The following is a 23,091-nucleotide window of genomic DNA, read 5'->3' as shown; positions in this document are numbered from 1 at the left end:
GCAAGGATGCCCTTTAAGGGAATCCCACCTGTTCGGCAGTGAACTAGAGAAACTGGCTGACAAATGGGGTGAGCCCCCACTACCGTGGCTACCGGAGGATAAAAGCAAGAGAAACCAGCGAACCTTTCCCCAATCCTCCAGGGGCAGAGGTTCACAGCGCTTCAATCCATACAGAAATAATTATCAAGCGCCCCGCCCTACAGGCAGGAACCAGCCCTTTCGGAACAAGCACCACAAAAGGGGAACCAGCTCGGGTCCAGGCCCCAGCTGCACCCCACAATAAGATTCAGCCGACCCGTCCAAGGGAAGAAGCCATAGGGGGCAGACTATCCCTATTCTACCACAGTGGGTCCTAACTATCATTCGAGAGGGGTACTACCTGGATTTCCTACGAACCCCTCTGGACAAGTTCATGGAATCCTCCTGCCACGACCCCTCCAAGAGGGTGGCAGTGGAAGCTACACTGACCAGGCTACTGGCCCTCGAGGCCATAACCACAGTACCTCCACAAGAAATAAATACTGGGCATTATTCCATTTATTTTATCGTCCCTAAGAAAGAGGGGACATTCAGGCCCATCCTGGACCTCAAGTCGATCAACCACCACCTGAGTATTCCCCGCTTCCGCATGGAAACCCTACGCTCTGTAATAAGGGCGATGCAACCGGGAGAGTTTCTCACATCCTGGATCTCTCGGAAGCCTACCTATACATCCCGATTCATCAGGAACATCAGCGCTTCCTACGCTTCAAAATCCTGGACCGTCACTACCAGTTCCGGGCACTACCCTTCGGGTTAGCCACAGCACCCCGGACGTTCACCAAGATCATAGTGGTGGAGGCGGTAACACTGAGGAAGGAAGGAATCGTCGTACACCCTTACCTAGACGATTGGCTGATCAGGGCAAAATCCCCAGAGGAAAGTCACCAGGCAACCAACAGAGTCAAAACTCTACTGGAGAGCCTCGGATGGGTGGTCAACACAAACAAGAGTTGTCTGCAGCCCTCACAATCTCTAGAATAACTAGGGGTCTGATTCGACACCAAAGAAGACAAGGTCAGCCTGACTTCCACAAGGAGATCAAAACTGAGAAACCAGTTACAAATCCTGCTGAGCGAACCTCGCTCCACAGCATGGGATTACCTGCAAGCCCTCGGTCTGATGGCATCCACACTGGAGGTAGTGCCATGGGCGCGAGCTCACATGAAACCCCTATAGCTCTCACTCCTATCACGTTGGAATCCACTATCTCAGAACTACACCGTACATCTACCACTCCCGGACAGAGTTCGGACCCAGCTATGATGGTGGTTGCAGGTCGGCCACCTGAGCCAGGGAACAAGACTATCTTCATCAACCTGGACCCTGCTCACCACAGACACCAGCCTACGAGGATGGGGAGCACACTGCGAGGAGCTAACCGCCCAAGAGCAGTGGAATGCAGAAGAGTCGGGATGGAACATCAACTGCCTAGAAGAGCGGGCAGTCAGACTAGCCTGCCTACGGTTCGTTCACAGTCTCCGAGACAAAGCGGTCAGAGTAATGTTGGACAATGCCACAACAGTGGCCTACGTCAACCATCAGGGGGGAACCAGAAGCCAACAGGTGTCTCTGGAAATAGACCCCCTAATGTTGTGGGCGGAAGTAAATCTCCAGGAGATCTCGGCCATCCACATCGCTGGGAAAGACAACATCATGGCGGACTACCTCAGCAGAGAAAGTCTAGACCCAGGAGAATGGAAGCTGTCGTCCGCAGTGTTCCAAATGATAGAGAACCGGTGGGGGACACCAGGCATGGACCTTCTGGCAAACCGGTCCAACACCCAAGTACCCAGGTACTTCAGCCGCAGGCAGGAACCTCAGTCCCTGGGGATCGATGCCCTGGTACAGACCTGGCCACAGGGACTCTATTCCCGCCATGGCCCCTATTGGGCGCAATCATTCACAAGATTCAGCTACACAGGGGACTAGTACTTCTGGTGGCCCCAGACTGGCCAAGAAGACTGTGGTATGCAGACATGAGAAGACTACTGGCAGGGACCCCCCTGCCGCTGCCTCCACACAGAGACCTGCTTCAGCAAGGGCCAATCCTCCACGAGGATCCAGCTCGATTCTCTCTTACAGCCTGGCCCTTGAGAGGGCTCGCCTGAGAAAGTGCAGATACTCGGGGGCTGTAATGGACACCCTACTCCGAGCACGCAAGTTCTCCACATCTTTAACGTACAAAAGGATTTGGAGAGTATTCGAAGCCTGGTGCAAAGACCACGACATCATACCATGCTCAGTCAAAGTTCCCATGATCTTGGAATTCTTGCAGAATGGGCTACAGAAGGGTCTGTCCCTCAACTCCATCAAGGTACAGGTGGCTGCATCGTCATGCTACGGCACCAAGAGCGAGGGCAACAGCTTAATCTCTCACCCGGACGTTTCATGCTTCCTGAAAGGAGTCAAACACATCTGCCCACCCCTAAAGTGGCCGGTACCTCTTTGGAATCTCAACCTGGTCCTGGAGTTTCTAGCAGGAGCCTCCTTTAGGCCCCTCAGAGGACTGTCTCTCCGACTATTAACTTTAAAGACAGCATTCCTGCTGGCAGTTTGTTCAGTCCGCCGCATTTCTGAACTACAGGCACTGTCCTGCCGTGAGCCGTTCCTATGCTCACCCCGGGAACCATCCAGCTACGCACGGTCCCTTCGTTCCTTCCCAAAGTGGTGTCACACTTCCATCTCAACCAAACCATCTCGCTACCATCGCCGGATGAGTTTAAGAATTCGGAAGAAGCTCGTAGTCTATGCCACCTCAACATCGGCAGACTCCTATCCAAATACCTTGAAATGTTGGAACCCGTACGAAAAACGGACCACTTATTCGTCCTTCATGGTGCGTGGGAAGAGACAAGAGGAAGCAGCCTCCCGGGCAACCATAGCCTGCTGGATCAAGGAAGTCATCAAGGCGGCCTATGTAGAAGCAGGCAAGCCGCCACCTCTACAGGTTAAGGTCCATTCTACTAGAGCCCAGGCAGTGTCCTGGGCAGAAACCAGAATGTTGTCACCCGCCGAGATTTGCAGGGCGGCGACATGGTCCTCCATGCACACCGTCTCCAGGTTCTACCGCCTGGATGTTCAGGCTCGGGAGGACACAGCATTTGCAAGGGCAGTACTAAGTGGGTCACGGGCAGCCTCCCACCCGGTTTGGGAGTAGCTTTTATACTTCCCATTGGTCCTGAGTCCATCTGCTACACGCTAGAAAATGGAGAAATTACTTACCTGATAATTTTGTTTTCCTTAGTGTAGACAGATGGACTCAGCATCCCACCCTTGGCTGCTGTTACTTATGGAATTTCAAATGATTCAAGGGTAAGCCATGCTTTCCTTCACTTAGGGCACCAATCTTACAGGGTGTCGACTATTTCCGGTTGAGGGCACTGGCAGTCTCCAGCTATAGCCAATTCAACCAGATCAAGTTAATCAAGTTATAAAGTTCAACCAAGTTATGAAGTTATTCAAGTTAATCAAAATATGCCCGCTTACCTTTAGAAAGAAATTGAAGACCTGGTTATTACACAAGCCTTCCCTTAATATTTCACGACACAACTCTGACTTCATATGCTGTTATCGTGCAATTTGATGTAATAACGTGGAAATTTCCTTCCCTTCCCCAACCCCTAGTCGCTTCCCCCCCACCTCCCCTCCCCCCCAGATAGCCCGCTTCTCCCCCTTAATTTCTGAACTAAGTGCAGAGTTCTATTCGAATTTTATCTATACCCCCTTCGAGGTTTTGTATTTATCTTAAGAACCACTTGATATATGTTATGCTTCATTTTATGTTATGTTCATTTTTATGTTTGTTTGTTTGTTTATATATGTTATGCTTCATTTTTTGCCCTTTACTTATATTTAATTCTGCTCCTAAATTTGGTTCCAGGATATTCGTTATTTGTAACTTTTACAAGGTTTGAGTTCGATGTAAACCGGGGTGATAAGAATCTTTGTCTTGAACGTTGGTATAGTAAAAAGATGTAAATAAATAAATAAATAGTCAGTCACACATATATCCACAATGCTTTTCGAGGAGAATACTGAAGAGCTGCACTTCCTGTAGGGTATATGTACTAGGGGCTGACAGATCGAAATTTGATCTGTCTCCAACTGCTATCAGGAGTACACTATACCCATTGGTCCTGAGTCCATCTGTCTACACTAAGGAAAACGAAATTATCAGGTAAGTAATTTCTCCATTGTATTATTTGTGGAGTTTCGCAAAGGTGACACAGCCTTTAAGGTATCCATTGCTCACTGGATTAAAGAAGCAATAGCTGTGGTCTATGTATTTCATCCAGGAGCGCAGGGTGCATCCTGGATGAAATACAGATCAGTATTGCCTGTGGAAATCTGTAAGGCAGCCACACGAGCTTCCTTGCACTCATTTACAAAGCACTGCAGTTAAAGTCTTCAGGAGAAGGAGGATATGACGTTTTGTCAGGGAAGTCCTGGAGGCAGCTTTGGGTTAATCCAACTCCAGATAGATACTGATTGGGTATCTCTCACTTGTTTGTCTAGTCTGACAGGGCGATGAGGAAGGATAAGTTAGATCCATACCTGCTAATTTTCTTTCCTTGAGCCCAGAACTCATCCTGAAGAAAGGTTGGTGGTAAAAAAAAAAAAAAAAAAAAAAAGTATCTATATCTATCTATCTATATCTATATATACCGGTATATATACTAGCCGTTAAGCCCGTAACAACGGGCTACATTTAAAAAAAAATTTTCGGTCCATTTCCTTCCCACTCCCTCCCTCTAGTCTCCCTCCCCCCTCCCCTCACCTCCCTCTCTCCTCCCCCCTCACCTCCCTCTCTCCTCCCTCCCTCCCCCCTTACTCTCTCCTCCCTCTCCCTCCCCCCACCCTCCCCTCAGCTCACTCCCCCTTTCTCATTCCCCTCCCCTTTCAGCTCATCCACAACCGGCAGACGGGGGCTGTCCCTCCCTCCCTCGCGCGCACCGCCGCTACTGCTCCTCCTGCTCCTGCTCGTCGCCGCTGCTACTGCTCCTCCTGCTCCTCGTCGCCGCCGCCCCTGCTCCTAGCGACCCAGCGCCATTTTTTTTTTTGGGCACTGGCCGATGTGCTCGCCCGCGCATGCGCGGTACAGCTGCTCTCTACTGCGCATTTGCAGCACGTCTGTCAGGGCTCCCTTATCTAGTAGATATATATATATATATATATATATCTATATATATATATATCCTGGGGAAGGAAGAGCAGGATTAATGCTCAATTTTTTGGTTTTATTGCTGGTTACTATTTTATTTATTTATTTTGTTGCCTCTGGGTTGGGGGTTTAGTATTTTCTGTTGAGATCCAGGGGGACCTTACACATCAGCTTGGGCAAGAGACTACTGACGTCTTCCCTAGACTATATAGGGAGCGTCAGGACAAAGAGCTTGCCTTCTGCTTCTCTCTGCTAGTAGGAAGGCCAATCCCCCTGGTCTGGCAGCACTCAGGAAAAGGAAATTAGCAGGTAAGGACCTAATATCACCTTGGTATGCTGCAAACTTTGTGTGTGTGTTTTTTGGGTTTTTTTCAAGTTATTGAATGGTTTGTCAACATTTTTTGGACCTTATTCATCTTTGAGCCTTTCTACTGTTGGAATTTTAAATGTTTCTGATCTTACAGATGCAGAACTCGAGATCCTGGACCACAACAACATTAAGAATAATAAAATACCACCCCCCAAGAATGCAGAACAAGAGAGGCAGGTGCCGAAAAGAGCTAAGTGGCTGAAGAGGGCCGCGGGTCAGGACGCGCAGGCGCCGAAGGGGGCCGCGGATCAGGGAGCAGGGGGTCAGGACGCGCAGGCGCCGAAGGGGGGCCGCGGATCAGGGGGCCGGGGGTCAGGACGCGCAGGCGCCAAAGGGGGCCGGGGGTCAGGACGCGCAGGCGCCGAAGGGGGGCCGGGGGTCAGGACGCGCAGGCGCCGAAGGGGGCCGCGGATCAGGGGGCCGGGGGTCAGGACGCGCAGGCGCCGAAGGGGGCCGCGGATCAGGGGGCCGGGGGTCAGGACGCGCAGGCGCCGAAGGGGGCCGCGGATCAGGGGGCGGGGGGTCAGGACGCGCAGGCGCCGAAGGGGGCCGCGGATCAGGGAGCAGGGGGTCAGGACGCGCAGGCGCCGAAGGGGGCCGCGGATCAGGGAGCCGGGGGTCAGGACGCGCAGGCGCCGAAGGGAGCCGGGGGTCAGGACGCGCAGGCGCCGAAGGTGGCCGCGGATCAGGAAGCCGGGGGTCAGGACGCGCAGGCGCCGAAGGGGGCCGGGGGTCAGGACGCGCAGGCGCCGAAGGTGGCCGCGGATAAGGGGGCCGGGGGTCAGGACGCGCAGGCGCCGAAGGTGGCCGCGGATAAGGGGGCCGGGGGTCAGGACGCGCAGGCGCCGAAGGTGGCCGCGGATAAGGGGGCCGGGGGTCAGGACGCGCAGGCGCCGAAGGGGGGCGGGGATAAGGGGGCCGGGGGTCAGGACGCGCAGGCGCCGAAGGTGGCCGCGGATAAGGGGGCCGGGGGTCAGGACGCGCAGGCGCCGAAGGGGCCGCGGATCAGGGGGCCGGGGGTCAGGACGCGCCGGCGCCGAAGGGGGCCGCGGATCAGGGGGCCGGGGGTCAGGACGCGCAGGCGCCGAAGGGGGCCGCGGATCAGGGGGCCGGGGGTCAGGACGCGCAGGCGCCGAAGGGGGCCGCGGATCAGGATGCGCAGGCGCCGAAGGGGGCTATGGATAAGGTTGCCGCGAGTCAGGATGGACAGGCGGCAAAGGGGGCCACAAATCAGGACGTGCAGGCGCCGAAGGAGGGCGCGGATCTGGTTGTGGATCAAGCTGCAGAGCAGGTGCCTAAGGGGGGTGCGGATCTGGATGACCAGGAGATTGATGATACCGGTGAGTAATTATTAACTGGTTTAACCCATGGTATCTTCCCTTTTGTGGCGAAGAGTAGACAATGCCCCACTCACTTCATTGTCATCTGTTAGAGAAGTTGTGCATAGTGGGTAATTTAAGCCCCATTATTTACTTTTTTAGGGTTTGTCCCCACTAATGATCTTCTCTGGTCTATGCTGGTATAATGGACATGAAATAAGGGTGATCCTCTTTGGAAAAATCTATATCCAATATAAAGCAGTGCCTCTTTAGATGCAGAAGTTTTCCTAACTTCTTTTTTCCATCAGCTCTGTTTAATGAGGGAAATAATTATGATTCATGTTGTTGAGTTACAATGGCATTTGACAGTTGAGTATTGTTAACATTCCTTCTATTAACATGTGACTGATTAAGAAAGAAAGTCACAGAATAGAATGAGGTACGAGCGATGCAGGACAGTTAATTGAACATAGTTCCCAGAAGTTCTGCAGGCTACTAGCAACTGAGCGAAGAGACAAAAGATCAGTGTAAAAGAAGCCTTTATTGGAACTAGGCTAATTCCAGCATATTGGATCGGCTTCCGCTTTGTTTTTTGGGCTACTAGCAACTTTCAGCCTTAGAAACGGTATGGTTTAATATCACTAAAAGAATAGGGAAAAGAACCACAAAGACCCGAGTTTTACAGTTCAAAAACACAGACTTTGAGGAAATGGGGAAGTACCTGGAGGAAGAACTTAAAGGATGGGAGAACGAGAGAGATGTGGATCAACAGTGGACCAATCTAAAAGGAGCAATCACCAAGGCAACTGCTCTATATGTTAGAAATGTAAAGAAAAGCAAAAGAAAATTGAAACCTATCTGGTTCTCAAAGGAGGTGGCTGACAAAATTAAAGCTAAAAGAATAGCATTCAAGAAATATAAAAGATCCCAAAGGAAGGAGCACAAAGAAGAATATTTGTATCAACTGAGGGAGACAAAGAAATTAATCAAGTTGGCAAAAAGTCAAGCAGAAGAGAGGATTGCCAAGGAGATAAAAAATGGTGACAAAACATTTTTCAGATACATCAGCGAAAAGAGAAAGGTCCAAAGTGGTATAGTGAAATTGAAAAGTGGTAATGATCAATGTGTGGAGAGAGACGAAGAAATGGCAGAAATATTAAACGAATACTTCAGCTCTGTGTTCACTAAAGAAGACCCTGGAGAAGGACCATCTCTACACAACAAGAAACTGGAGGGAAGTGGAATGGATGAAAATCCTTTTACAGTAGAAAATGTGTGGGAAGAGCTAAAGAACCTGAAAGTGGACAAAGCCATGGGGCCTGATGGGATTCATCCAAGGATATTGAGGGAGCTCAGAGATGTTCTGGCAGCTCCGCTGTGTGACCTGTTCAATAGATCCCTAGAAACGGGAGTGGTGCCGAGTGATTGGAGAAGAGCGGTGGTGGTCCCGCTTCACAAGAGTGGGAACAGGGAGGAGGCTGGAAACTACAGACCGGTTAGCCTCACTTCGGTGGTGGGAAAAGTAATGGAGTCACTGCTGAAAGAGAGAATAGTGAACTATCTACAGTCCGGAGAATTGATGGACCAGAGGCAACATGGATTCACCAGGGGAAGATCCTGTCAGACAAATCTGATTGACTTTTTTGACTGGGTGACCAAGGAATTGGATCGAGGAAGAGCGCTCGATATCATATACTTGGATTTCAGCAAAGCTTTTGATACGGTTCCGCACAGGAGACTGGTGAATAAAACGAGAAGCTTAGGAGTGAGGGCCGAGGTGGTGACCTGGATTGCAAATTGGCTGACAGACAGAAGACAATGTGTGATGGTAAATGGAACCTTCTCTGAAGAGAGAGCGGTTTTAAGTGGTGTACCGCAAGGATCGGTGTTGGGACCGGTCCTGTTCAATATCTTTGTGAGCGACATTGCGGACGGGATAGAAGGTAAGGTTTGTCTTTTTGCGGATGACACGAAGATCAGCAACAGAGTGGACACGCCGGAAGGAGTGGAGAGAATGAGACGGGATCTAAGGAAACTGGAAGAGTGGTCGAAGATATGGCAGCTCAGATTCAATGCCAAGAAGTGCAAAATCATGCATATGGGGAGTGGTAATCCGAATGAACTGTATTCGATGGGGGGGGAAAAGCTGATGTGCATGGAGCAGGAGAGGGACCTTGGGGTGATAGTGTCTAATGATATGAAGTCTGCGAAACAATGCGACAAGGCGATAGCAAAAGCCAGAAGAATGCTGGGCTGCATAGAGAGAGGAATATCGAGTAAGAAAAGGGAAGTGATTATTCCCTTGTACAGGTCCTTGGTGAGGCCTCACCTGGAGTACTGTGTTCAGTTCTGGAGACCGTATCTACAAAAAGACAAAGACAAGATGGAAGCGGTACAGAGAAGGGCGACCAGGAAGGTGGAGGAACTTCATCACATGACGTACGAGGAGAGATTGAAGAATCTAAATATGTACACCCTGGAGGAAAGGAGGAGCAGAGGTGATATGATACAGACTTTCAGATACTTGAAAGGTTTTAATGATCCAAAGACAACGACAAACCTGTTCTGTAGGAAAAAAATCAGCAGAACCAGGGGTCACGATTTGAAGCTCCAGGGAGGAAGATTCAGAACCAATGTCAGGAAGTATTTCTTCACGGAGAGGGTGGTGGACGCCTGGAATGCCCTTCCGGAGGATGTGGTGAAGACCAGAACTGTGAAGGACTTCAAAGGGGCGTGGGACAAACACTGTGGATCCATAAAGTCAAGAGGCCGCCAATGAAGAGTGGGTGACTCGCCAGAATGACGGCTACTGCCTGGAGACAATACCCTTATTCAATAAACATACACATGCTTACTGTGACTCCAACATCGCTCTAAGCTTCAACAGCAAGAGGAAATGTGGAAAAATGGATTTACACTCACAAAGAGGGGAGTAGCTGGCTTGTTACGGCGGTTACTACCCCAAACCAAATAAGCCTGATGCTTCACCTTCAATGCATATACAGCATAGTTCTCTGCTTCAACGGCAGGGGAGAAGAAAAAAGGGTTCGCACTCACAAAGCGGGGAGTAGCTGGCTTGTTACGGCGGTTACTACCCCAAACCAAATAAGCCTGATGCTTCACCTTCAATGCATATACAGCATAGTTCTCTGCTTCAACGGCAGGGGAGAAGAAAAAAGGGTTCGCACTCACAAAGCGGGGAGTAGCTGGCTTGTTACGGCGGTTACTACCCCAAACCAATGTGTCTAATACTTCACTTTCGATGCATATCCAGCATGGCTCTCTGCTTCAACGGCATGGGAGAAGACTGATACATCACGCATTTCCAGCATAGCTCCCTGCTTCAACAGCAGGGGAGAAGAAAAACAACCAATAAGGACTGTATAACATAGTCTGGGTAAAACAAATAAGCATGGGTGTAGCTTGCTTATTGCGGCGGTTACTACCCCTACTACCCCTAACTAATCAAGCTAGATATTTCAATGGTGGGGGTGGAAGGGAAATAGAACCAAGAGCTAAGTGAAACAGATAAGTATGAGAGAAAAAATGTGTGAAGCTTGCTGGGCAGACTGGATGGGCCGTTTGGTCTTCTTCTGCCGTCATTTCTATGTTTCTATGTTTCTATAAATACAATTCTTTTTCCTACTGTCCTTAATAAAGAGCTCTAATTATATAATCGGAAGCTCGGAACCCACAATAATAATTTGTGTATGGTGCCATCAGTGTACATACTGCTGTAAAGATAGTCACATGGTTACAGTATTTGTGCTCTTAGGCTAAATTTTAGTACATGAAATTTAAGCGATTTTCTCATTCAATGACTAGCCAGTAAGTGAATGGAAGCAGAATCTATAAGTTTGTAACCGCATTCTTTAACTCCCACCCCTCCGTGTTAAACTAGTACCCTGCGTATTATATGTGATAAGCAGATAATAGAATTGTTGCTCATGTCACTGTTTCCCTTCCCTAGTGTTTCACTTTTTCCTGTTCCAAATAGAACACTGTGTGCCTTGCCCGGTTATCATTTAATTTCTTTTTCTATCCTGTCTTTCTATACAAACGCTCAAAATGGGTTATATAAATATATCAAATGTAAATACAGCTTCTATTAATATAAAGCCCTAGAAGCAAGCGAATAAGCAGTGCTGTGCCCTTGAATATGTGGCTTGGTGGCAGCTGTGCCGAAAGTGTCGGTGGCAGTCCTTCCCTGCTCCCAGCCAAGGTGCGAGATGGCCCATAAAATGTTATTGCAGCGGCTGCTGTCTCCCTCCATGAAAAGCCTCTCCATGCCCATTAAGTGCCGCCGCCCCTTGCCGTTCGTCACCACCCCCTGCCAGCATCAGCTGCAGCACACCAGCCCTCTGTTTGTACGTTCTCTTCTCCCATGTGCCAAGTCGTTTTCAACATCCAGGATGGGGATGATTTCCAGGACCGGGTCATCAACAGTGAGGAATAAGAACATAAGAAATGCCATACTGGGTCAGACCAAGGGTCCATCAAGTCCAGTATCCTGTTTCCAACAGTGATTATGGATTTTCATGCTGAGTGGTGTGGGCCCTGCAAGATCCTGGGACCTCGGTTAAAGAAGTTGGTAGCCAAGCAAAAAAGCAAGGTGCTGATGGCAAAAGTGGAAATCGATGACCACCCAGACCTTGGCGTTGAATATGAGGTCTCTGCTATGCCGACGGTGATTGCGGTGAAGAACAAAGACGTGGTGGATAAGTTTATGGGAGTGAAGGATGAGAATCAGGTGGAGGCGTTCCTGAAGAAAATAGTCAGCAGCTAGGAGACAGCAAGCAAGAGAGGATGCTGTTGCTGAACTCAGTCTGCCTCCACCATGTGATGAGCAGTTCCCCCCCACCGCCCACTTTCTCCATCTGAAATGGTAATATATAGAGCACCTTTCAATCTGTTTTCATTGACTTCATTTCTTTCTTATGCGTTTGGCAGTGTTTTGATGCACATGCTGCAAAGATTTCAAAAACCAGGGAGGGGATGAGATTAACAGTTATCAACTTAAGGAGCGGAGCATTCTCCTTGCCCTTCCTCTTTCTAATAACATGCAGAGCACATGTAGATTTATTTTCTGCAGGTACTGTAAGGAAGTAGATTCTGTCTGCCTGCCACCATAATGCCCAAATCGGGGAGGGGGGGGACTGTTCAACCTTCTCAGTATATTAGGCTGCTATCTGCAGGGTTTTTTTACAATTTCTATATGCCGGCACCAGTGGTTATGACATTTTTTTTGTTTTGGGGTTTGTTTATTTCATATTTGGTGGCATTCTGCAGATTCCCATATTTATCCCTTAATTTATTTATTTATTTTGTTAATGGTGAATGTGACTTTTTTTGTTTATTTTTAACATTTGGAATTGCTGCTCTTGCAGGAAGAATACCCAAAGTACCTCTTTGTCTCTTGTGTGCTAATGTTGCTGAACTTCCTGATGATGCCTTGTCTGTTCTTTATCTCTTGTCACTACATAGTCGAGCAGATCAATACAATACCATGCGTTCATAATCCCCAATTACAATAAGGGGATTAGCGCCTCCAAAACTTGCATGTAGCTAATAGCACTCGTCACATACAAATCTATTTATTTATTTAGTGCTTTTATATACCATTGTTCTGTATTCAATCACAGCAGTTTACAATAAATACAATAGTCAAATCAAGAAATTATCAAATAATCCAAAATTACAATAAATATCTTAAAAACAGATTACCAAAATAAAAACAATATAATAGTATTAAATAAAACTAAAAGACATAAAAGATGAGGCTATTAACTATTAACCCACGATGCAAAAATCCCCATGCGCTGGAGGCCCAGAGCAAGGGCTCAACTTAAAAACAGAAAGCAGCATCATGCAAAAAAAAGGCTTGACATAAAAAAAAAAAATTAGGGGGGAGGGGGTGCACAATATATATACACACAATATACATGCTCAGGGCTGTTTATATTGTGCGTGCGTATTGTGCCAGTAAATTAGCTGCTGTGGGATAAAATGGACGCTTATAAATTGAGTATCCGCTATGGTAACCTGCATACACAGGGCACTTAATATTAATTTATTCACTGCTTCACTTACTACTGATTGGTCCATTCACTGTCATATGTTGGTGAAAGGACCAATCCCCTTTCAGAAGGCTGTCCTGAAAAGGGATTGGTCCTTTCATTGACACTTGTCAGTGAAAAGGACCAATCAGTAACAGCCCTGCCAAGAGGTGGGGAAGGAGCTCTGGCAAGGCTGTTATGGACACACAGCCACGTCTCCTGGGCGCCTGATGCAGAGCACTAGGGACGCACAAATTATCCATTGCGCATCCCTCTTAGCGCACAAGCTCATTTGTGTATTCCATCGAGCGCCCAGGAGAGGTGGATGTGCGCGCATTCAAAAAACGTGCATGATATTGCTGGAGTAGGGGAGAGAGAGACACAGTAAAGTAATCAGGGCCAAGTCTAAGGCACTCACAATGCTTATTGTATGAAAACCTCAGGTCCTTTGCTGATTGCACCAATTTGAGAAACTCAGGTTGTCAGAGAAAAGAGGATTTTGGATTAGATTCTGTAGAACAGTTAATTGGAGCTCTGGTAAATTGGGCTGATGATGCAAAATCATTGTGGGACTGAAGAATAAGAAAAGGTAAGACTCTAATAACAAAAAAACTTGTCCAGTTCTGGAATAGAGAAGTCAAGAATGATGAGGTGGAAGGTGCAGTTAACTTGATGTCAGCATGGAAAAAACTACAAGACTAATAAGACGTAGAACTGTTTTAAGAGCAGGGATGTTTGGAATACAGACTACAGAACAAAAAAACCAATCTGCAGAATGCCAGTTCATACCATTACTTGGTGTATTGTCTGAATACAGCAAGGTGTGCGTGTGGGGGGCAAGGATTTAAAATGCATGTGTCATGTTTCTTACGCTTTGACACATGAGCGTCAGCGTTGATTACTTTGCTGCAAAACAGCAAGATGGTGATACTGAGGCCACCTGCCAGTGTGGAAGGGTGATGTCTGTAACAGACCATGACCCATCCAGCTGCAGGGACTGCAGCCGCATGTCCCCAAGAGCATGCAGGCAGCAGATAACGAAGATAGAGAAGCTGAACAAGGCAGTGTCAGGATCCTGCGTTACAGAGCCATCTCAAGGATCCACTTGGTCCTCTCTGAGGCCCAGCCGGGAACCCCCAAGATCGAGGTTTAAAAGGGCCTCCTCAGCAGGCCCCTCAGGTGACCTAAGGGCCCCATGGAAGCGTGCCCACGCCGCCTCGATGCAGGGAGTGCTGGAAGATCCGAAGCTTCCACAGCCCAAGTAAGTCTCGGGCGACGCCGACACATCAATGCATCTACTCGATGCACAACGCCACGCTGATGCTCATGCGTCAAAGCATAAAAAAAAGACACAGGATTGAGGCACCCAGAGAGCATCGGTCGATGCATTGATGCAGGGATCCATCCCCAGAGCGCTAGGGAGACCCACAGACCATCGGGTCCCATGTGCCTCTCCGGCAGATAAGGGCTTGTTGCCTACATCCCAGCCGCCAGCCTTGTATGGGGCCCCTGTTCTGGATCTTGCGCTCGTATTCTCAAATGTGGAACCGACATCAGGCCACAGGTCGACGAGATCTTCCCATTCATCCAAAGTCTTCTCCAACCTGTCTTCAGCTTTGAGGCGCAAACGAGAAGGGTCATATCTTCAAGAGCCCTTGGAAAAAAGACACAAGCGGGCCCCCCCCCCCCCCCATGTAGAACAGGCTCCTGTACGGCCCAGAGGCCCTGACTTTGATATTCTACTGGCGGCATTGTCTCCCAGACGGCCTCCAAGGGAACCCTCCCCTAGACCACAGGGAACCCTGGCCTCCCAAGCAATAACACAAATCTCACAAATACTGACAGTTTTTTTTCGTCTGTGGAATAACAGTACTGTGGAAGGCAGGGAGACATTCCCCCCCACAGGACTCCACTTTCACCGAGTGAGGGCGACGACCGGCCGGTACTATTCCCCCTCGAGATGCATCTCCAGAAGCTTCCACATATGAGTCATCCTCTATATCTCCTGGCTCTTCAACAGGTTATCCCTCTGACTCCTAGGAGGAACAGTTTCTGCCTGTCTCCCCGCCAGAAGATCTCTTACTGCAGGTTCGTGGAAAAAGTGGGGAATGTCCTCAATATAGAAACCAGGAAGGTACCAGACACCCAGGTGGAGGTCCTGGGCATATTCAAAATATTCGAGACACCAGCAGAGCCAACTGCGTTATCCTCACATGCGGTCTAGGATGATCTAATGACTAGAGCATGGCAGTCTCCCTTGTCAGGGCCAGCAACCTGCAAAATGGACTTGAAATTCCGGATATGCGCATCACCCCTTTATAGCATGGTCCAGCTCCCCCATGCTTCCATCATAAGAACATAAGAACATGCTGTACTGGGTCAGACCAAGGGTCCATCAAGCCCAGCATCTTGTTTCCAACAATGGCCAATCCAGGCCATAAGAACCTGACAAGTACCCGAAAACTGTCTATTCCATGTTACTGTTGCTAGTACCGTAGTAGCAGTGGCTATTTTCTAAGTCAACTTAATTAATAGCAGGTAATGGACTTCTCCAAGAACTTATCCAATCCTTTTTTAAACACAGCTATACTAACTGCACTAACCACATCCTCTGGCAACAAATTCCAGAGTTTAATTGTGCGTTGTGTGAAAAAGAACTTTCTCCGATTAGTTTTAAATGTGCCACATGCTAACTTCATGGAGTGCCCCCTAGTCTTTCTATTATCTGAAAGAGTAAATAACCGATTCACATCTACCCGTTCTAGACCTCTCATGATTTTAAACACCTCTATCATATCCCCCCTCAGCCGTCTCTTCTCCAAGCTGAAAAGTCCTAACCTCTTCAGACTTTCCTCATAGGGGAGCTGTTCCATTCCCCCTTATCATTTTGGTCGCCCTTCTCTGTACCTTCTCCATCGCAGTTATATCTTTTTAGAGATGCGGCGACCAGAATTGTACACAGTATTCAAGGTGCGGTCTCACCATGGAGCGATATAGAGGCATTATGACATTTTCGGTTTTATTCACCATTCCCTTTCTAATAATTCCCAACATTCTGTTTGCTTTTTTGACTGCCGCAGCACACTGAACCGATGATTTCAATGTGTTATCCACTATGACGCCTAGATCTCTTTCTTGGGTGGAGCACCTAATATTGAACCTAACATTGTGTAACTATAGCATGGGTTATTTTTCCCTATATGCATCACCTTGCACTTATCCACATTAAATTTCATCTGCCATTTCGATGCCCAATTTTCCAGTCTCGCAAGGTCTTCCTGCAATTTATCACAATTTGCTTGTGATTTAACTACTTTGAACAATTTTGTATCATCTGCAAATTTGATTACCTTACTCGTCGTATTTCTTTCCAGATCATTTATAAATATATTGAAAATTAAGGGTCCCAATACAGATCCCAGAGGCACTCCACTGCCCACTCCCTTCCACTGAGAAAAATTGTCCATTTAATCCTACTCTCTGTTTCCTGTCTTTTAACCAGTTTGTAATCCACGAAAGGACATTGCCACCTATCCCATGACTTTTTACTTTTCCTCGAAGCCTCTCATGTGGAACTTTGTCAAACGCCTTCTGAAAATCCAAGTATATTACATCTACCGGTTCACCTTTATCCACATGTTTATTAACTCCTTCAAAAAAGTGAAGCAGATTTGTGAGGCAAGACTTACCTTGGGTAAGGCCATGCTGACTTTGTTCCATTAAACCATGTTTTTCTATATGTTCTGTGATTTTGATGTTTAGAACACTTTCCACTATTTTTCCTGGCACTGAAGTCAGGCTAACCGGTCTGTAGTTTCCCGGATCGCTCCTGGAGCCCTTTTTAAATATTGGGGTTATATTAGCTACCCTCCAGTCTTCAGGTACAATGGATGATTTTAATGATAGGTTAGAAATTTTTACTAATAGGTCTGAAATTTCATTTTTTAGTTCCTTCAGAACTCTGGGGTATATACCATCTGGTCCAGGTGATTTGCTACTCTTCAGTTTGTCAGTCAGGTCTACCACATCTTCTAGGTTCACCGTGATTTGGTTCAGTCCATCTGAATCAATACCCATGAAAACCTTCTCCAGTACAGGTACCTCCTCAACATCCTCTTCAGTAAACACCGAAGCAAAGAAATCATTTAATCTTTCCGCAATGGCCTTATCTTCTCTAAGTGCCCCTTTAACCCCTCGATCATCTAACGGTCCAACTAACTCCCTCACAGGCTTTCTGCTTCTGATATATTTTTTAAAGTTTTTCCTGTGAATTTTTGCCTCTACGGCCAACTTCTTTTCAGATTCTCAGCCTGTTTTATTAATGTCTTAACTTGCCAATGCTTATGCATTATCCTATTTTCTTCTGTTGGATCCTTCTTCCAATTTTTGAATGAAGATCTTTTGGCTAAAGTAGCTTCTTTCACCTCCCCTTTTAACCATGCAGGTAATCGTTTTGCCTTCTTTCCACCTTTTTTAATGTGTGGAATACATCTGGACTGTGCTTCTAGGATGGTATTTTTCTCATTTTATCAAAGTTTCCCTTTTGAAAGTTTAGCACGAGAGCTGTGGAGTTGCTTACTGTCCCCCTTCCAGTCATTAAATCAAATTTGATCATGTTTTGATCACTATTGCCAAACGGCCCCACCACCGTTACCTCTCTCACCAAATCCTGTGCTCCACTGAGAATTAGATCTAAAATTGCTCCCTCTCTTGTCGGTTCCTGAATCAATTGCTCCATAAAAATGTAATTTTATTCCATCCAGGAATTTTATATCTCTAGCATGTACGGATGATACATTTACCTAGTCAATATTGGGGTAATTTGAAGTCTCCCATTATTACTGCACTACCAATTTGGTTAGCTTCCCTAATTTCTCTTAGCATTTCACTGTCAGTCTCACCATATTGACCAGGTGGATGGGAGTATACTCCTATCACTATAGTCTTCCCCGACACACAAGGGATTTCTACCCATAAAGATTCAATTGTGCATTTAGTCTCATGCAGGATGTTTATCCTGTTGGACTCTATCATCCCGGACATAAAGCGCCACACTGCCTCCCGGGTGCTCCTCTCTGTCATTGCGATATAATTTGTACCCCGGTATAGCACTGTCCCATTGGTTGTCCTCCTTCCACCATGTCGCTGAGATGCCAATTAAGTCTATGTCATCATTCACTGCTATACATTCTAATTCTCCCATCTTACTTATTAGACTTCTGGCATTAGCGTACAAACATTTCAAAGTTTGTTTTTTGTTTGTATTTTCATTCTGCTTTTTAATTGATAGGGATCAGTTAGAATTTTTTAGCTCAGGTGAGTTTGGCACTTGGACTACTTTTCTTATTATTGGAACCTCACTGTCGGGATGCCCTAATTCTAATGCATCATTAGTATCCTTTGAAGATACCTCTCTCCGAACCATGCGCTGCTGAGCGACTGTCTGCTTTCCCCTTTGTTCTAGTTTAAAAGCTGCTCTATCTCCTTTTTAAAGAATAGTGCCAGCAGTCTGGTTCCACCCTGGTTAAGGTGGAGCCCATCCCTTCGGAAGAGACTCCCCCTTCCCCAAAAGGTTCCCCAGTTCCTAACAAAACTGAATCCCTCTTCCTTGCACTATCGTCTCATCCACGCATTGAGACTCCGGAGCTCTGTCTGCCTCTGGTGACCTGTGCGTGGAACAGGGAGCATTTCAGAGAATGCTACTTTGGAAGTTCTGGATTTAAGCTTTCTACCTAAGAGCCTAAATTTGGTTTCCAGAACCTCCCTCCCACATTTTCCTATATCGTTGGTGCCCACATGTATCACGACAGCCGGCTCCTCCCCAGCACTGTCTAAAATCCTATCTAGGTGACGCATGAGGTCCACCACCTTCGCACCAGGTAGGCATGTTACCAGGTGATCTTCACGCCCACCAGCCACCCTGCTGTCTACATTCCTAATAATTGAATCACCAACTATGACGGCCGACCTAACCCTTCCTTCCTGGGCAGTAGGCCTTGGGGAGATATCCTCGGTGTGAAAGGACAATGCATCACCTGGAGAACAGGTCCTTGCTACAGGATCCTTTCCTGCTGCACCAGTTTGATGCCCTCCAATGAGACCACCTTGCACCAAGGCAGCACCAGGGCTGCCAGTCTGAAGTTGGGTCTTGGCTACTATGTCCCTGAAGGTCTCATCTATATACCTCTCTGTCTGCCTCAGCTCCTCCTGGTCTGCCACTCTAGCCTCCAGAGAATCGGACTCGTTCGTGGTGGAGTCATCCATAAAGAGGGCGAAAAAATCACAACTGCACTCCATTACCCCTCCAGGGAGGGCCAACAAGTATTTGGACAACTTTGGAAAACGTACTTTCCAGGCCGCAATGCTAAATACCAAAATACAGCAGCACCAATTTTATATCACCCAATACTTGTACGAGTGTCTCCAATCCCTGAAGCCTGTGGTGATGAGCACTGGCCTGGATGGCAACCCACTGGCCCAGCTGCATGCGATGGAGGAAGGCCTACGCCACTTTCTCCGTCCCATTTATGAGGCATTTAATACATAAGCTAGAATCACTGCGGGAGCTATCGCAGCCAGACGTTTGGTGTGGCTACAGGCTAGTGTGCTATCAGGGAGGATGTGCATGAGAAGCTCTCCGACCTTCCAAGTCTCCCAGGCAACCTCTTTGGGGATAAGCTACGGGAGACAGTGGCCCAGCTAAAAGAACAGAAAGTCTCATTGCAGTTCCTTACTTCTCTGAGAGATCAATCATCTGGAAGAAGATAGTATTCTGCCCCTCGGAGAACACACGCTTAACTGCATACAGGCAGACTTTATCCCTCCGTTCGCCTGCAGTCATACCCACCACCTAGGGGACCACAGCAAACACGAGGCCATGGCTGACAGCGTAACTTGTGCCCTACGCGTGGCCCCGTGAACCCAACCAACTCCAAAACCCAGCAGGGGTTTTAGGAACACCAAAACCATCTCCACCGCTAGCGATGGGAGGAAGACTCTCCCATTTTTATCAGTCCTGGGAGGGACCAACTGCTGGGTACTTCAGATCATCAAGGAGGGCTACACCCTGAATTTCAAAACACCGACCCTCCCACATCTCAAACGGGGATCTTAGGGGGTCGGAGCACATAGTGGGAATGCCCTCAAGGTGGAGGTCTCCAAACTGCTTCACCAGGACTGCATCTGTCAACTTCCCGTCTCCTTACGGAATCGGGATTTTATTCCCCATACTTCCTCATTCCCAAGAAATTGGGAGGACTTCGCCCCATACTGTACCTATGGAGACTCAACAGATTCATTTGCAAGGAAAAGTTCAAGATGACTTCCCTCAAGTCCATCCTACCCTTTTTACAGTCCAATGACTGGATGAGTGCGCTAGACCTAAGGGATGTGTATGCCCGCATCCCCATCCACCGTACCTGTTGGCAGTACCTTTGCTTTCAAGTCAGTGGGCACCATTTCCAATACATAGTACTCCCATTTGGACTGTCGTCATCACCAGGAGTCTTTACCAAGTGCCTAGCAGTGGTGGTGGCCCATCTCAGGAAACAGGGAATAGAGCTGTTTCCTTACCTCAATGGCTGCTGGATGCCCGGACCCATCCTCCCTGCAATGCAGTCTACGAATCACCATCCAATACCTGAAAGAGTTGGGCTTGCTTAGCAACTATGAAAAGTCCAGCCTACAGCCAACCCAAACCCTTCAGTTTATTGGGGCAGTAATTGACACGAAAGCAGGCAAGGCATCCCTGCTGGAATCCAGGGGGTCATGCTCTGTGGACCCTGGCGACACAACTGCTGGCAGTCACACACACCCCAGCCCGACTAGTATTGATCGTCCTGGGGCCCATGGCGGTGTCAGTCTACATGTTGCCACACGTGCACCTATATATGTGCCGGCTACAGTGGGGCCTGAAAACACAGTGGACACAGCATCTGCACTCCCTGTCACAATGAGTCAGGGTTGCCACGAGCATGAAAAGTGATCTCCAGTGGTGGCTGCGCCCTACGGCACTGTTCATTGGAATGCCCCTCCGACATCATGACCACAGACACCTCGAGCAAAGGCTGGAGTGCCTACATAGATCAGTTTCAAGCCGATGGTCGGACTGGGAGAGAATGCAGCAAATAAACATATTGGAACTGCGAGCGATCAGGTACGCCTTGCGCACGTTCAGGGACGTCCTACGGGGAAGACAGTCATGGTCCACACAGACAACCAGGTGCCAATGTTTTACAGTCCGTGGAGGCTCTGCTGAGAAGCTGTATGAATTTTGGAATGGGCGGAAGGGGAGTCCATTGCACTCCAAGCAACCTATCTCCCTGGTTTAGGAAACTCAAGAGCAGACAGATTCAACAGGATTTTCCAACCCCACAAATGGGAACTCAACCAGGAGGTGGCAGACCTCTTTCAAATGTGGGGATAACCCCTCCATAGATCTCTTTGCCATGGAAAACAACAGGAAAGTGCCCATGTTCTGCTCCGTCTACCCCAGCAAGCACCATCTAGTACAGGATGCTTTCCTCATCCCGTGGACAGAAGAACTGCTATAACGCCTTTCCCCCATCCTGTTCATATCGAGGACCATCCAGAAGTGCATCACGGACAGAGCCGATCTCATTCTCATAGCTCCGGTGTGGTCCTGGCAACCTGGTACGCCTACCTAGTCCACCAATCAACCAGGCAACTAGTGCCCTTCAGGCTTGCTCGGAGCCTGCTATCACAGGACGGAAGGTCCCTGCTTCATCCCATGTGCTCCTCCTTCCATCTGACAGCATGGAGATTGAAAGGACAGTATTGACATACCTAAGCCTACCACTACCAATTCAAGATGTATTGGTGTCCTCCAGGAAGTTCTCCACCAGAAAGAACTACCAAGCCAAGTGGATCATATACTCAAAGTGGTGCGGAGAGCACGGAGTAGACTCTTTCTCCTGCCCTCCAGTATGCCTGCTGGAATACGTCCACTCTCTGTACCAGGCAGGACTAACAACGGCATCTGTCAGAGTAATGTCAGCGCTATTGCAGCTTACCACCTCCCTCATGATGGCTTCCTGGTGTCATGCCACCTGCTCATCTCCAGATTCATGAAGGGCATTCTACGGCTGCGGCCACCAGTTCAGAAGCCACCAGGTCCGTGGGATCTCAACCTAGTTCTAGAACAGTTGACGCTCCCGCTCTTTGAACCTCTGGACAGCAGTCACATGAGGTATCTCTCCTGGAAAGTCCTCTTCCTGGTTGCCCTCACCTTAGCAAGGAGGGTCAGTGAACTGCAAGCATTGATCTGCTATTCACCATACCTGAAGTTCCACCATGATAAGGTGACATTAAGAGCTCATTCGTCCTTCCTCCCCAAGGTGGCATCAGCATTCCACTTCAACCAGACAATCACCTTATCGACTTTCTTCCCAAAGCCCCATAAATCCGAAACGGAAAGACGGCTTCACACATTGGACTGCAAACATGCCTTAGCTTACTACAAATGGCGCACATATTCGGAGTCCAGGGCCTCCCAACTCTTTGTCTCCTTCAACCCGAATGCCCCCGGGCTCCCTGTCTCCGAGAGCCCTGTCGTCTTGGATCTTCCAATGCATCCTGTTCTGTTACAACAGAAGATCAGAAACCCTGTCTACCTCACCAAAGGCCCACTAAGAGCAATGGTGGCCTCCATCGCTCAGAGCGAGGTGCCTATCCAGGACATATGCAAAGCCACCATGTGGTCGTCTCTGCATACTTTAACTGCACACTACTGCCTCAACCATCCGGCAGCTGCAGACGCTGTGGTGGGTCGAGCCATTCGTCTGGCAGGAATAACTAAAGAGACTGTCCGCAGCGGCATACCAGGTTGAGCGCACCTCCTACAAGAACCGGAATGGACTGCGCACCACTTCTAGAGACCATGCGGCACTCAACTTTCAGCTGGGGACTCCAGGCAGCATGGCTAATTCAGCCTGCTTATCTGCGGGGGGTGGGAGCAAGTTTGCTTACTGTGTAGTACACAGGCACACAGAGCAGAGCTCCGCCACCTAGAGGACGTTCCCAGGCAGCATGGCTAATTCACCCTGTTATCTACGAAAATTGCTTTGCTGCTTTTTACCTCTGTATCACTTGCTATTTCAGCTTGAACTGGGAATCCAGCTCTCA

The 23,091-nt window shown here is 48.3% G+C and overlaps 1 protein-coding gene and 1 pseudogene across 1 annotated transcript in view; both read left to right on the top strand.

The window, feature by feature from the left end:
* The first annotated feature begins 6,686 nt into the window (after positions 1-6,686).
* The window catches only part of TGOLN2 (trans-golgi network protein 2), a 71,847-nt gene continuing 55,442 nt past the window's right edge, over positions 6,687-23,091 (top strand). Inside the window, exon 1 of the mRNA XM_029604168.1 lies at positions 6,687-6,913. Within this exon, the coding sequence (XP_029460028.1) occupies positions 6,751-6,913 (163 nt within the window). The 5' untranslated portion in view covers positions 6,687-6,750. The remainder of the gene's footprint in view (positions 6,914-23,091) is intronic.
* On the top strand, positions 10,744-11,764 carry LOC115092833 (annotated as a pseudogene).

The sequence above is a fragment of the Rhinatrema bivittatum genome, chromosome 5 (assembly GCF_901001135.1).
Source record: "Rhinatrema bivittatum chromosome 5, aRhiBiv1.1, whole genome shotgun sequence".
Classification (NCBI taxonomy): Eukaryota; Metazoa; Chordata; class Amphibia; order Gymnophiona; family Rhinatrematidae; genus Rhinatrema; species Rhinatrema bivittatum.
Note: the sequence above shows the minus strand (reverse complement) of the source record. Positions and strands in the feature narration are given on the sequence as shown.